Source organism: Anser cygnoides, chromosome 26 (genome assembly GCF_040182565.1).
Source record: "Anser cygnoides isolate HZ-2024a breed goose chromosome 26, Taihu_goose_T2T_genome, whole genome shotgun sequence".
Taxonomy (NCBI): domain Eukaryota; kingdom Metazoa; phylum Chordata; class Aves; order Anseriformes; family Anatidae; genus Anser; species Anser cygnoides.
Window position 1 is genome coordinate 2,938,326 of NC_089898.1, and position 14,482 is coordinate 2,952,807.

Here is a 14,482-nt window from a genome sequence, read left to right on the forward strand (position 1 = left end):
AATGTATTGAAAAAGAGAGAGAACTTGATGTTGTAAGAGTTAAATGAGTTGGTGCTAGGATAAAACCTTAGTGGGTTGCAGGTCAGGATTTTTTTTGTACCTTGCTCTCAAGCAGGTGGTGCTAACTGCTGTGCTGTGCACGTGATCCGGTCTGGTATTTCCAGGTGAACGAGGTAAAACACAGGCAGTGAAGGTGGGAGGAGGTATGCTGTCTTCTTGCTTGCAGTTAACTAGCATTTATGAAATGCCTGCTTTTTTTTCCCCCCCATAAATCACATTGTAAGAAGTGTGAAATGGTTACGTATGTTGACAAAAGCTGTTGGGTGTACAGCCGCCTTTTTTTTTCTCGTCTTTGTCCTGGTAGAACTCCATACTGTGTGACAGCACACCACTAGGCTTAAGATCTGTTTCTTAATCGTGAGCACAACCAAGTGCAATCAAGTGAAGATGCTTCAGATACTTATTTGTGACTTCCAGTCAATATCAGTGCTCCTGGAAGATGTACGTTAGTAAACACCAAGTTTACTAGGCTCCTGGCCTGTGTTATACAGGCCAGGCTAGAGAATCTGGTGGTCTATTTTGGCCTTAAAAGTCCATGTACAAAGGCGCAACTCAAGCAGTGATACCAGATGCTTCCCTTGCAATAAGCCTGCCAAGCACTAAATCCACATAGGAAATTAAAATTCATTCAAGACCAAACTTGGTATCAAAAAATGCCTCCTCTGTTGCTGCTTTGTTTCAGCTACTTCCTTTGCATCTGTTTGTGTTTGTTTTAATGTTTTTGGCTCAAGATGAACCTGAACTGCAAAATTTGGATCCAGATCTGAACTCTTCCAAAAGTTTGGGGGTGTTTGGTTCCGGGTCTTTGGCATAGCCCCATTATAAAGGGGAGCAGCTGCATAGCTTGGATTTGGTACAGGTCCTTCTCGGACTCATACAAACACCTTCTGAAAAGATGAGAAGTTTGAGTGCCCAAATCACTGTTGTATTAGGCAGGGGTTGGTGGTTCTGTAGTTTGTTTTAATTTCATGCCTTTTTTTTTTCCTGAAAACCTCCTTTGTGTTGGGTTCTTTTGACTTTTGCTTGGAACCAGTTCCCTTGCTCTTGCATGATATAATGCCTTGTGCTTCCTTTGGTTGTTTCATAATAGTGTACTGCAGATACTAATTAATCTGTTCACCATTTCGCGGAATGCCTGCATTATAAACCGTCCCGTCTAGCACCAGTTCTGAGCTGGAAGCTATATAGAATGCTTAGCATGGCACAAAGCCCAAGCTAATAAGATCTCCTGAGAGAAGGAGTGTATTAGCTTGGGCTCAGTGCTTGATCTGCTCTAGCAATGAGGTTTTGGGTTCAGACTTGGCAGGTATCCAGCTGGCTCTTCGATGCGGGCAGAATGACCTTGCCTGTGCTACATAGGATTTTGAAAGAAATAGCCATAGTGAAATCAAGGATATATGGGGTACCCTGCCCACCAGTAAACCTTCACCACTTCGGAGTAAAATTGGCAGGTGATTCACAGAGATAATCTATTCATGTGAGTCAAACTGTTTATGCTTTACTTTGCTTTTCCACACAGATTTTTACTTAAATAAAGCCTTCAATACAGTCCTTAAAATGGAATAAAAAGGAACAACGTAGTATCTCCAAGCACAACAGTTTACAGTTACTGTTTTTTCTTGAATTTCTTCTAAGGTTCACAGGTGCAAAAGATGAAGATGGTGTAGATGTTCACTGGTAAAAATAGCCTACATTTTTCAGCTAACTTTATTGATCTAAAAATTCAGGGGGCAATTTCACTGCACTGGGAGAATCTGGCAAATAAGCAGGCAGAGAGAGGGGAGGAGAAGAGAGGAGATGGATGCACGCGTTACAGAACCTAGTACAGAGTTTTGTTTTCGTGTCCCTGAGGTAAAAATCTTTAACACCCAGTCTCCCATGCATTTCACCAGGGAATTTGAGTAGTTGGAAGTATTCGTATAGGGGTTATCTTTTTGGGCTTTTAGTTCATGAGTAGCATACCAGTCACATCAAGCAATATAATGTCTGTGATTGTTGATGAACAACTAAGTATTTCTCTTCAAACATGACAAGAGCACAGGGAATTGTTGAGAAGTCTGACATATGATGAAAACAGGAAGGGAATTTCTTTCCCTCTTCGGTTTTCCCAGAAGAATTCACGGTTTTTCATCCTTAACTATAGCTGCCTCAGATGTGCAGTGCTTTATAGTGAAGCCTGTGATGAACCTGCCACCTAATTATAAAGACAAACCTGTTCCTGAACAGATCTTAAAGTAATTTGTTTTCCCTTTTCTCTCAACATTTCCTCTATATTTTTCTCAACTAATCTAGTTATGAATTAGAGTGCCTATATGTCTCATGTAAATTTGTTTCCCAGTCCAGTTTAAAGTTGGGAGGAAATAAAAGAACATCGATGTAATGAAGATAAGTCATTATCGTTATACTCAACATTTTCTCTGCTTCTTTCTAGCTACTACAGAGCAAACGAGGTACAGCAGTTCACACACTCACGACCATTCAGGAAAGGAGAAAAAGATCCAGAGAATGAATTTGCTGTGAGTCTTTTGCTTTTAATGCCAGCTGCCTTGGTTGTCTGTTCTGTGCAAAAACTGTTCTATGCATTTTTTTATTTTATTTAGCCAGTGGCATTTTGAACAGCACTGTCACAATTTTTCTTCCACCTGTGGCAGTGGAGTTTTATTATTAAAATGTAGAAGGAGCAGAGGGCTACACTTCATATTGCAGTTTTTATGCAAAGATAATGTGAGGTACTGAGGGGCTTCTTAGCTGAAGTTGTAATGTTCAAAGTCCTTGATGCAGGCTTACGTAAATACTGTGCTGTCTAACCGCAACATCCTAGAGAGTGCATTCTGCTGCCTGCTAGATTGTGGGTGATGTAGCCATCCTTAAGGAGGCTTAACATCTGACTATGAAGGATCAGCTCAACTTTAGGCCAAATTTTAAGATTTGCAATGGAGAGTGAGCTTTGGGTGTAGTGTAATAGCATGTTTCCTTGCTGCTTGTAAGGCATACTGTTGCTCACATGCAATGGTTGGACATACTGCATATAACTCTGGCTAAATATGCCATAATCATATCCCTAGAAGTGGTTTACATGAAGGACCACAGCCGCGTTCTGCTTATGTTGATACCACTTAAGTTGTAGTAGTGGTATTTGTTGCCAAAAACACTGGGTTCCATCCCAGTTAATGAAAGCAAAAGTCATTGTGCAAATCCTGCCAGCTAGTGCTGGAAGCCTGGTTCCATATTCTAGTGCAGAAGAGAATTATATTGCAATACCAATATTTTCCTTACATCTTAGAATTTCTTTTTCCTTCTCTAACTAGACTATGTGGATAGAAAGGACAACCTACACAACAGCATACTCATTTCCAGGCATCCTCAAGTGGTTTGAAGTCAAGCAGGTTACAACGGTGAGTTTTGTATGTGAATTGCATTTCATCCTCTCTGATCTTTTGTGGAATAGAAAGTTTTGCAAAGTTTGGGACTAGCTGTTCCACCGTTGGATGTGGCACACCAATACTTTCTGCTTCAGATAAAAGCAAATGTGTGTCTGCTTTGATGTGCTTGCCTTTTTTTGTTCTGCAGGCAGCTGTACCACAGGCAGCCAAGTTCTATGTTGGCTGAGTAAAGCTTGGGAAGGTGGTTACTTCTTAACACTCCGCTCAGTGGCTAATTGTTAAACTGTTGTTCCTTCAGGATAAGGTGTGAGGTCATTCTTGCATTCATCTCTGTGGCAAAATAGTTAGCACAGGTGGGCTGAAATCCTCTGCTGTAAACAGTCAAGCTGCCATTTGTATACAAGGAGTTCCTTCATATTCAGTGGAGGAGAATGAAGGTTTTCTCTTTTCTCTTCTTTCTCACAGGAGGAGATCAGCCCTTTGGAGAATGCCATAGAAACGATGGAGCTAACCAACGAGAAAATCAGCAACATTGTCCAGCAGCACGTCTGGGACCGGAGTCTTCCAGTACATCCTCTCTCTATGCTCCTGAACGGGATCGTGGACCCAGCAGTCATGGGGGGATATACCAACTACGAAAAGGTGGGCTTCGCATTTAGCTGTAGCTCAGTTTGACCTCCACAGTGTTGGAGGTCTGGATTGAAACATGGGAGATGGAACTTCACTTTTCAGCTGTTAATCAGGCATATTGCAGTATATAGCTTTATCTGTGCCCATTCAGAGCTTAAAGAAGAAAAGAATTAAAGTGAGAGATTTCCAGTAGGCTGAAAGGTGGAAAAATTCCACATTTTTAAGTGTTTAAGTGTTAAGTTTTAGTGGTGTGCCCTAACAGAGTTAAGGAGTGATCCATGCACCTCTTTTGGTCCTCATTTACAGTGGTGATAATAGCATGGCCCTACCTCATGGGGGCATTGTGAGGTGCTTAGTTAGCCCAGTGAACAGTGCAAGTATCAGAAATAGAAGCAAAATAGCTAACATTTCTCCACTGCATTAATATAGAATGGTAAGGCAAATGAAGATTTTACTTTCCAGCAAATAGTCTATCTTTGCAGTGTTGCAGAAAAGAGCATGTATTTCAGGGGAGGGGAAAAAAAAAGGAATGTTTCAGTGTTTCCTATCCAGGTTTATTCAGTTGACACAGTGTGTGTTCTTCGTTTGTGATGTTTAACTTAAGCTGTTTATTCCCAGTATCTTAATTATTCTTTCCCCGGCACAAAATGTATTGCTTATTTCCATAAACGGAATGGATGGTGTTAAAACATGTTTAATTCTTCTCAGATGTGTTGCAGTCACATGAAATGAAGTGAAAAAGTTAAATGGGAGAGGGTCTGATATATCTGGGGTATAACTCTTCTTATTCCAGAGGAGCTGCATGCTTCGCCAGGGGTGAATTTGGCCCCAAATCCTCCGGTTTCATGAATTAAGGTTGACATAAAGTTTAGAATTACGAAAGTGGGAAAGCAGTTAAAACTAGGAAACACAATGTATCTGTAACCACATCTGGAAATACTCATTTCTGGTTCATATTTTCCTATTTCAACTAAAGATCAGTACAGAACATTTGGCTTTTGTGGGCGGCTAAAATCTTGAATTTTTTAATTGTTTCATTGTAGCCAAAAGTCAAAGTCTGCATTTTTAACATGGGCTTTCTTCTTGCAATAATTAAACACTTTAAAGAAAAATCCATTGGGACATACTCGGCAGTCCTTTCACAAGCTAACCTCCTCTTGACATCAGCCTTTTTCAGAATCATACCACTAGGCCTATAAACACTTGTACATACAGTCCAGTTAATGGAATGCAGGACTAAAATATATGCAGAGGCTGAAATAGATCAGAGACCACATTTTAAAACAAAATGAAAAATTATTGGGGATTTTATCTAGGAAAAGAAAAATTAAATTCTTCTGACTGGGAATTGTGATACATTTCAATGCAATGTTCTGCAGCACATAATGTGAATTGGCACAATTTTTAGACTTCAGTCCAGGAAGGCGTACATGTGTTTGTTCAACTCTTAAACCAGTACCAGATTCTGCTGAGTTAAAGGTAAACACATAAGAAGTGTAGACTAAAGGTGCTTTGTTGAACCAAACTATGAGTCTAAATCTCAACACAGGTCTTATTTCTACTGAATTTTCATAACAAGCCCCACGTAAAAATGCTGTACCTAAGGACTTAATGGTAGGTCTCAAGGAGATTGCAGGCAAGAGAAGGTCTGTTCACCTTTCAGAGGCTGAGGGTATTTGCACGTCATTGTGTACTGCAGGTCATTGGATGCTAAAGTGAGAGAAACCTCCTGAAGTGAGAGCTCCAGGACTGATTTTTCCACTCATGTTTGGGTGACAAATAATATAACCTTGATTATTCAAGTCAGTACTTTGAGAAGGGAGTTGGAATTGAAGAAAACCCTTCTGATGAAGTAACTGTTTATTAACATACCAGGTTTTCATTGAAAATATAGTTTAAAAAATAGAAAAAAGGCATCTTTTTTCCCTTTTCTGGATGAATAATTAAAATTCTTTGTCCTTTGGCTTTGTATCAGGTTGATATTAAAGACAATTTTGCTATGAGAAGTAATGGCAGTGAATTGCTTTTAAAGTACAGGGATCTTCACCTTAGAGCTAGCTGTGAAAGCATCACATCTATATCATTTTCTCTCTTCACTTTTAGGCCTTTTTCACAGAGAAGTATCTTCAAGAGCATCCTGAAGATCAAGATAAAATTGAGCTGCTTAAGCAATTAATTGCTCTACAGGTATCATATTGGGGAAGATGGGGATGTACTGTGTGTGAGTGCAGGTGTTTTTCCAGCATCGTTGTTTTGGAGAGAGAAAATGGAGATAAATACTATAAGAACAATCTGAATATGCATAGAATTTTATTTTGAGGAGAAATATCATATTCTAAATTTGTGGTCTAGAATGTTGCACATACAATACCATGTCCTGGTGTGGCTCTGAAATGTTATTGTGGAATATTTGCCAAAACAGCATATATTTTTTTCCTCTCAGGAGTTTAACAAAATATCTGTTAACTTTTCATGAAAGCATCAGATCCAATGTTTTGTAAGTCTGACCACTGAAAGTTGTCTATTTTGATCTGCATAGCAATGAAAAATTGCTGTGTTTTTGTAAGAGAGCAAATTTCACATTTGTGGATTGCATCCCTGCAGACCTGTTTTTACATATTTCTGTACAACAGAGCCCAGTTAAAACCACTTCACAATCACACAGCTCTGGTGGCTAAGTTGTGATACTTAATGTTTAACATCCCGTGTTTTCCAAAGCAGAATATGGAATCTGAGTATGGAAGAGGGAACCTTGGGTATAGATGTGGACGTATTTATTTGTAATACACACATACAACTCAAGTAGACAGTCAAGTTACTACAGTGCCATAAGTTAGGAGTCAGTAGCTGAGTAGGTTATGATTGCTTTTTTGCCTCTGCAAACTTAAAACACACTGATGCCAGTCCTGTGATTGTATCTGAGATATATAACATGCAGAGAAAATTGCTCCCTGAAGCAGGAGATCTGGTTTGTCTTCATAGCTTTATTTTTTTCCTTCTTGCAGATGCCGTTGTTGGCAGAGGGGATCAGGATCCATGGCGAGAAGCTGACGGAACAGCTGAAGCCTCTACACGACAGACTGACAGCCTGTTTCAAAGAGCTGAAGAAGAAGGTGGAGAAGCAGTATGGTGTGATAACTTTGGTAAGCTTATCTTGTTGTCTGGTGTTTTGCCTTGAAGTAACACAAATCTCCCCTTCCAGCTTGTGAATGAGTTAGTGCTAAGTGATTTGTGACAAGTGTGTTTGTCTGCAGCCTCCCTCCCTCACCGAAAGGAAACCAAGCAGGTCAGGCTCTGTCGTATTGCCCTATATCATGTCTTCCACGCTGAGACGGCTTTCTGTCACATCCGTGGCCTCTTCTGTGGTCTCTACATCCTCCACGTCGTCTGACAGCACTTCCTCCAGGCCAGGTTCAGACGGGTTAGTAATCAGCCTTTGCACGTGACTTACAAGAGTTGGGGATATGCCTTTGCTAGAATGGGTTTATGTTATTTTCAAAAAACCAGACTTTTCTAATCTAATTAGTTACTCTTAAAAACAAAGATTCATTTTATAAACAATTATAATACCTACACCTTTATGGCTTTAAGTGGAGATTAATGTTACTCCAGTTTTACAAATAATGAGTTTGAAGAACAGGTAGGGATAATTTTGGGAACTGAACCTATGACTGTCTGTCTCTTGAGTCCCAGTTCTATATATGATACTGAAGAGGAACAGAGGCGCCGTGTATTTCAGATGTACACTATTTCTGTTTCCCAGGAATCATAGAAAACGGAATTGTAAGATACTACAGTGTAACTTAGTTTGATGTGGTCTGCAGAGGTGTTACAGTCACGTGGTACTCATTCCACCTGTTTGCAGCTGCATGTGTGTCATTAAAAGGAGCTGCAATACATGGAAACACTTCCTGATGTTACTTCTCTTTACATCTGCTTTGCATCTGTGGTAAGCAGGGGAGTCAAGGTGTTGTGCTCAGAGGCACACAGCAGACTCAGTGGCAGGGTTTGGCATAAAATGCAGATCTGGCTTCCTCTGCAAGTAGTTCACACTTTACCTTGTATAAAAGACGTAATACTCAAAATTGGTGAAGTAACTTAGGAGCACAAATGTCATTGAAAATTCCCTGGTCCTAATTCCGTTTTTAACGATAACTTCTGCAAAGTAAGAGATCACAGCTTTTTGACAGACAGCACATGAAATGTCTGATGGACTAATATTTTGTGATTTTTCTCTCTTCTGGTGTGGGCTGCAGATCTATTCTGGAACCTCTCTTGGAGAGAAGAATATCAACAGCCTCCAGAGCTGAGGATCTGCCCATCAAAGAAGATGGCGATAACAGGATTTGCAAACTCAAGCGGAAGGAGTGGAGTATTAGCAAGTCTCAGGTTATTGTGGAGAAGGAGCCAGAAATGGAACTGACTTTAAAAATGGTAACACACACACACACACACATGCAATAATAAAATCCCAGCAGGAGATTTTAGTGTTTCCGTTGCTTTCAGCCATGCTTGTCATTGGGAACTTCATTAAATTGTGGGAGGGAGGGGTTCAAATACCAAAAGCCTTGGTCATCTGAGTAATTCTTGCTTTTTTATGTGGAAAACTTGTGTCACAGATCAAACTGCAGCTTGACTTAAAGTACAGACTGGAAGCACAAGGCACTGGTGTTTCATCTAGGTGCTCAGTGCCCTCATTTATTCTAGGAGTGGATGACTGTGATGCACTCAGCACTGTGTAGAATTGTTCTGTTTGTGTTGGAGCAAGTAGATACAGCTAGCCCACACAAAAATCCAGCTGGCAAGCCAGATGTTCAGCTGCTATCAGTCAGCATCACTACACAAATCAAATATACTGCAAGGTGAAGATCAGTTTGATAGATTGGGGAGTTGAAAAAAAATGGTCTGGTAGTTAGGTCACCAGCTTGGGACTTTGAAAAACTCTTTTTCCAAATCTGCACTCTGCTCCAAACCTCCTGCACGAGGGCAGGGGTGTTTATTCCTTGAGCATTATTTGCAAAAGAGGAAAAAAAGAGAATCTATACCCCCACAGGAGTGTTGTAAGGAAGAGTACATTGGAGACTTTGGGGCATTCAAGTTAACAGTGCGATTCAGAATAATTGCCTAATACAAACAGAAAAGCTTGAGCCCAAAAGTAGAGTTGTGTGAGCTTGGAGTATTGGGGATATTGAGATTTATGCTGTCTTACACTGTCAGAGAGTACGCGATAATTAGGTATCTTAGTATTTAAGCTGGTGGCTCAGTGGTACTAATTTGACCTAACGCATTGTGTAAATAATGAAAAAAAAAAGATCAGCTCTTCTATTTTCCTTTCCTTCCCCAGATCTCGGTTGAATCTGGCAGGAATAGGTTATGTTGCTATAGATTCAGGAATTCTCATCAAATCTGAGTGATGCTGCCAGCACTTGGAGTCCACAGAATATTTCTATAAAAGGGGAGCTGTGGCTCTAGAATCCTGACATTTGGTACTGACAGCCTTTCCACCCAGGAGGAAAATCTGGGGTTGTAAATATTAGTGATTCAGGAGGCCTGGCCCTCTGCCTTTGGAAATGCGTTGAATTTTGAATTCAGTTGAATTAAATGGATTTAACCCACAAACTGTGATGTCAGCTGCTGATCAGTTTGTTAAGGAAAGCTAGAGGGAAAAGAGCTGGGAGAAGGCCCGCTTTTATTGACCAGTTCCCTGTGACAGCACGGCACATCTGTCCAAGGCTTTGCTTTGCAGAGAGTCGAGAGATGCAAAACAGAACCCCCACCCTCCCTTCTCCCCCCAGATCTCTGAGGGCACATTGCTTGTGTGATCAGCTTACTGAAGTATACGAGCAGTTAAGGGTTATACTTCTGCTTAAGAACATTGCAAAGTACACAGAAAGCTGGTTTTTTATAGCTGCTCTGTTCCGTAGCTGCATAGTGCAGCACGAGAATGAGGCAGAGTGATTTTATGCAGCTCTTGAATAAGCTGCTTGGGAGCTAGAAAGCCAGAGGGAACCAAAGGCTCGCTGTACGTCCAGCAGCTTTGGGCTTTATTTGGTTTATATTCACTGCACACCACTGTGTGGTCCCTTCCGTGCAGGGAGAAATACTAAATTGCTCAGTGGTGGAGAATTGGTCTCTAGAAGAGCTCGTTGAGTTTAATTACATATGTAAGCATGATAGCCTTCTCTGTAAAGCATATTAAAGGGACCTTAATATGCCCTGGGCTCTTGGGTCCGTATTTAGAAGGACTAAATTCCACCTTTGTCTGCTTGGCTGGAACGTCCTTTTGGCTGCCTTTGTATCTTCAGGCATGTGGCGCTAGTGGGAAACCCCAGGCACTGGGATTGAGGTGGAATTTAGATGTCTGAGTGAAGCTTTTGAAGACTCTTGTATTGCTGACATCTTTAATAGCACTGGCAGGAGGAAAGTTTGCTGGTGGAAGGCACGCTGAATACCACGGTCCCCAAATCAGATGGTTACCACCAGGCTGAATGTGATGTTTGCTGAGCCACCCGAGGACCTCCTGGTGACGATTGAAGCATTTCAGTTTACCCCCGCGGTGTCTCAGGAAATAAATTAGAGCCGTTTGACAGATGACTGGCTGAGGCGGTGGGATTGGGACTTTCAGAAGTCCTTAAAGATGTTGGGTGCTAGCTGTTCTTTAAAGGGGCTGTAGGTTTCCAAGCCCGTGTATGCTGGTGAGTCTTCTAAGTAGGGAAGCCAAATTTTTTGAATGAAGAATACACAGGACACAGATGACACTGGAAGGAACTGGAACAACACCTCCTGAGTCCCAGATGCAAGGGATGTGTTCAATAAGCTTGAAATGGACTTGTTTCACAGCCCTAAGGAGCTGGATGACACTAGCAGTCCTGACTTGCACCTAAAATTCAATCTTCCATCTTCTTGGAAAGGCTTTTTTCTCAAGTTTGTTCACAGAACTGTTAGCCAAATGCAGCAATTTTTCAGCCTCACCCCTTTCCCCGACCTCTTACCTTCTTAGTTGGACTGAGATCATTAAAAACAGTTTATTATTATTATTACCCAGTTAGTAAGGTCCCAGGGACAACTGAATGTGTCATAGGAGCACAGTGTGTGCCTTTTGCTGTAGCTTAGTCAGCACCTTGGTTTCTCCCTTACGTTTCACCTGAATGCACCTTTCTCTCTTAACAAGCTCTAAAGAGCCACGCATGATGCCTTTGCGACAAGTCTGATTATGGGATATGTGGGCAGCAACTTTGCTGACTTCTAAAGGTTTTGTTTACTCTTTGTTTTAACCAGAGCTTGTCTGGAAAAGCACAAAGGCCAAAGAGTCTTCAATTAGGAGACAGCAAACTGACTTTGCTTCAGAGTTCTTCACTCCAGCAGTCGTCGCCTCTCAGCCCACCGCCCATCACTCCCAAAACGCCAAGAACCCACAGTAAGTTGTGTCTTGCAGCAACTGAGTAGTAGGAGTTAGGATAAATTTGCTGAGGTAACCTCACTGGGGAGGCAGGGAAAGAGGTACTGCTCTGAAGTATGCAGAAAGTGACTCTGGGCTATTAATGTTTGTAGGAATTTTTGTTTGATAACAGTATTTGGCAGTGTTATCAAAGGCACTGTGATTATACATGTGACTTAGATATCGCTTGGTAAATCAAATGAATTTCAGAGAACATTATCTGTGTTTTTCAATTTCTTTCTTCTGTGTTTTCTCCTGTATTGACTTGTGGAGAGGAATACTAAATCTCAAGGTGAACACGGTGTGCAGTTAATGTAGGTGCTCGGTTGTTTTTTTATTTGTTAGTTTTTAAAGAAGAGTCAGTCTTCTGCCAAATCAAGTGAGATGGTTACAGCACATACTAGGAATACCTCCAGTGAATTCACTAGTGAAAACTGCATCAGCCCTGCATGGTAGTTAAGTTTGGTTTCTGAAGAGGCCTCTGGCTAAATTTTCTGGGCAAGCCTTGCAGGATTGTTAAAAATTTTAGAAGGAGCTACTGCTCTGCAGCTTGGAAATTCAGCTAATAAATGTTACACCCGAAGGAGAAGGAATTTATCTTGAAGAATTAGTAATTTGTGAGTAATTTGTAGTTGCCTCACATACATATCTCCTAGTATCTGTAGTTAATTCTGAAGCAACGTGTGACCAAGGTAAAAATGCAACTGTAGTCTCACCATTGATGGCTTCCTTTCTAGTCGAGCTGTTATGTTTGTCAGCCTTACTGAATGTGAAGTCTCACTCTTTTACTTAGCAAGCGGATTTAATTATCATTAGTAGCAGGACAGCTTCCCAGGAATTATTCTGAAGTTTGGGTACTTATCTGCTCCATCAACTGGAGTTAAAATCAAAGTGAATTCTCAGGTTGAGCCCCTGGCTGAAAGGAAATCCCAGGGAACATTGCAGATGTGATAATGGATTCTATTCTCTCAGGCATGCATTTTTCACATAAGCTTAGATTCATTTGTTGAAGGTAGAACTCTTCTGGGCATTTGGAACTTAAGGGAGATAAAACTGTGACTCTGGTTTGACATATCTGTGCGGGTTTTGCTGCTAAAACAGATCTAAAGTGCAAGATATTAAATGATTCTCCCTTAAAGTCATACATGGTCAATTCCTTTTCCCACTCCTTTTCTGCCTGCTTTAATGTCTTCTCTTACTGGTTTTGCTTCTAGGTTTTCCCTCGTTGCAAGCTGATGGATTGTCAACTGCTAGCTTGCAGAGTACCCCTCCTCCACCTCCGCCTAAAAACAAACCCTACGAGAATAGCAACCCGAGGAATTCTGTGGAGGTAAGGAAATGAGAGCTGACATTTTTCTGGAAACCAACATTCGAGCAGGACACCGCTGGAATTTTCCAAGCTGCTTCTAGGGTGGTGGTGCTTGAAACTTGTCTAATCATTTTACTGGTTCCCTCCCTGAAATCACAAAAGAATAAGATTTTTCTTTTGAGAGAGGGCTATCAAGTGCAGTCCCTGTTTCAAGTGGAGGTTGTAATGTCCTTGGTTAGGCAAACTTGGGGGGGGGGGGGGGGGGGACACAGGGAAGTATATTGAAAACAAACATGCACAGTGATTGAAAAGGTTCAAAAACATGGTCAACACGTAAAATAGTACAGTAACCTGATCCTGAAAAAGAGAAGTTTACACGTTTTCAGAAATGTTTGTCTCTTTTTGAATCCTTAGCTCAGAAGAATCTAATTTTTCAAAGTACCTATCATTACTCACTTAAAAGTTAGCCCATTTTACATCACCATCTTGGCCATAGTCTTTTTTTCTTAATTTCATGAAGTTGATTGCCTTCTAGGAACATCATATTGACACTTTCCATGCTGTATCGCTAATGTTGCTATTCCCTTACAGTATCTCAAATGACTTGTGGGTACGTAATGTGCAAATACACTGGTGGTTATGTCAGAATCATTTCATCTGCCCCTAAAACGCAGGTGATTTTAATAAGACACTGTCGTTGCTTACCATTGTGCAGCATCAGAAAACATCCTTTTGGAACTGTGAAGAGAATGTCTTCCACAGTGCAATTTACAGAGGGGATTTATGGAGTACCTTAGTAAAAGAGCTGGAATTTTACCAAAAATACTGAATGATCACACATCACAAAAGATGTTAACTCTGACAGCACAGAAAGACAACACAGCAGTTGATTATTTACGTCAATAAGAGAGAAATGACAATGGCATGAATTCCTGAAACACGGGATAAGGATAAATTGGAGGTTTTCTACTCAGGCCTTCACTTGGTCTGAATTAAATGTTCTTCTGAGAAGGGGCAGTATAGCTGATGTAGGTGGTGTGGCTGGAGGAAATATGCCAGCCCTAGAGATGCTGTGGGAGTCGCTGGTTCAAGAGGATTAATAAAAAAGCCTCCTTCCCTTGAGTCTTGTAAGAAAACTAATTACTAACATGCTCTGGCTTGTAACATTGACCCTGGCTTACAGCCAAATGGAACGGATTCAAAGGCCCGTAAAGAGAGGTTGTAAAAGTACTTTCTGAAGGGTTTTGCTACTTTTGTTGTTGTTGTAAAGTTGAGTCTGTCCTCCTTTCGTTAAAATAGTCAGGAAATCTTGGCAGTTTCAGCTAAGCAAGAGGTAAGCCACATAAGCTTCTTGTTCACCTGGCCTTTCACTTTTCATTAGTTTATAGGATGCCCCTTAAAACAAGCAAAGGGACAACTTGAAAGGACCTACTAGTGCAGTTTTCTGCAAGAACAACAAACACTCTACAATCCCATGCGTTAGGCAGGAAGGCTGTGACTTGTTTTAGCAGAATTTTTGCTTTGCTGCCATTTTATGGAATTAGTTCCACCATTCTGATTAGGAAGCGTTTTACGTGGTGCAACTCACTGAGCCAGCAAGATAAAAATAGTTGAATTTTGAAACCATGAGAGAAGTGGGTTTATTTCCATTTTACTGGTAAA

At 40.9% G+C, this 14,482-nt stretch overlaps 1 protein-coding gene across 4 annotated transcripts in view; it reads left to right on the forward strand.

The window, feature by feature from the left end:
- DOCK5 (dedicator of cytokinesis 5) overlaps positions 1 to 14,482 on the forward strand; it is a 121,700-nt gene that overhangs the window by 100,419 nt on the left and 6,799 nt on the right. For all 4 annotated transcript variants that reach the window (XM_013200957.3, XM_048045713.2, XM_013200958.3 and 1 more), the window contains 10 exons: positions 2,213 to 2,294; positions 2,492 to 2,576; positions 3,369 to 3,455; positions 3,909 to 4,085; positions 6,177 to 6,260; positions 7,079 to 7,216; positions 7,328 to 7,494; positions 8,330 to 8,507; positions 11,352 to 11,490; positions 12,726 to 12,841. In XM_013200957.3, the coding sequence (XP_013056411.3) occupies positions 2,213 to 2,294; positions 2,492 to 2,576; positions 3,369 to 3,455; positions 3,909 to 4,085; positions 6,177 to 6,260; positions 7,079 to 7,216; positions 7,328 to 7,494; positions 8,330 to 8,507; positions 11,352 to 11,490; positions 12,726 to 12,841 (1,253 nt within the window). The remainder of the gene's footprint in view (positions 1 to 2,212; positions 2,295 to 2,491; positions 2,577 to 3,368; positions 3,456 to 3,908; positions 4,086 to 6,176; positions 6,261 to 7,078; positions 7,217 to 7,327; positions 7,495 to 8,329; positions 8,508 to 11,351; positions 11,491 to 12,725; positions 12,842 to 14,482) is intronic.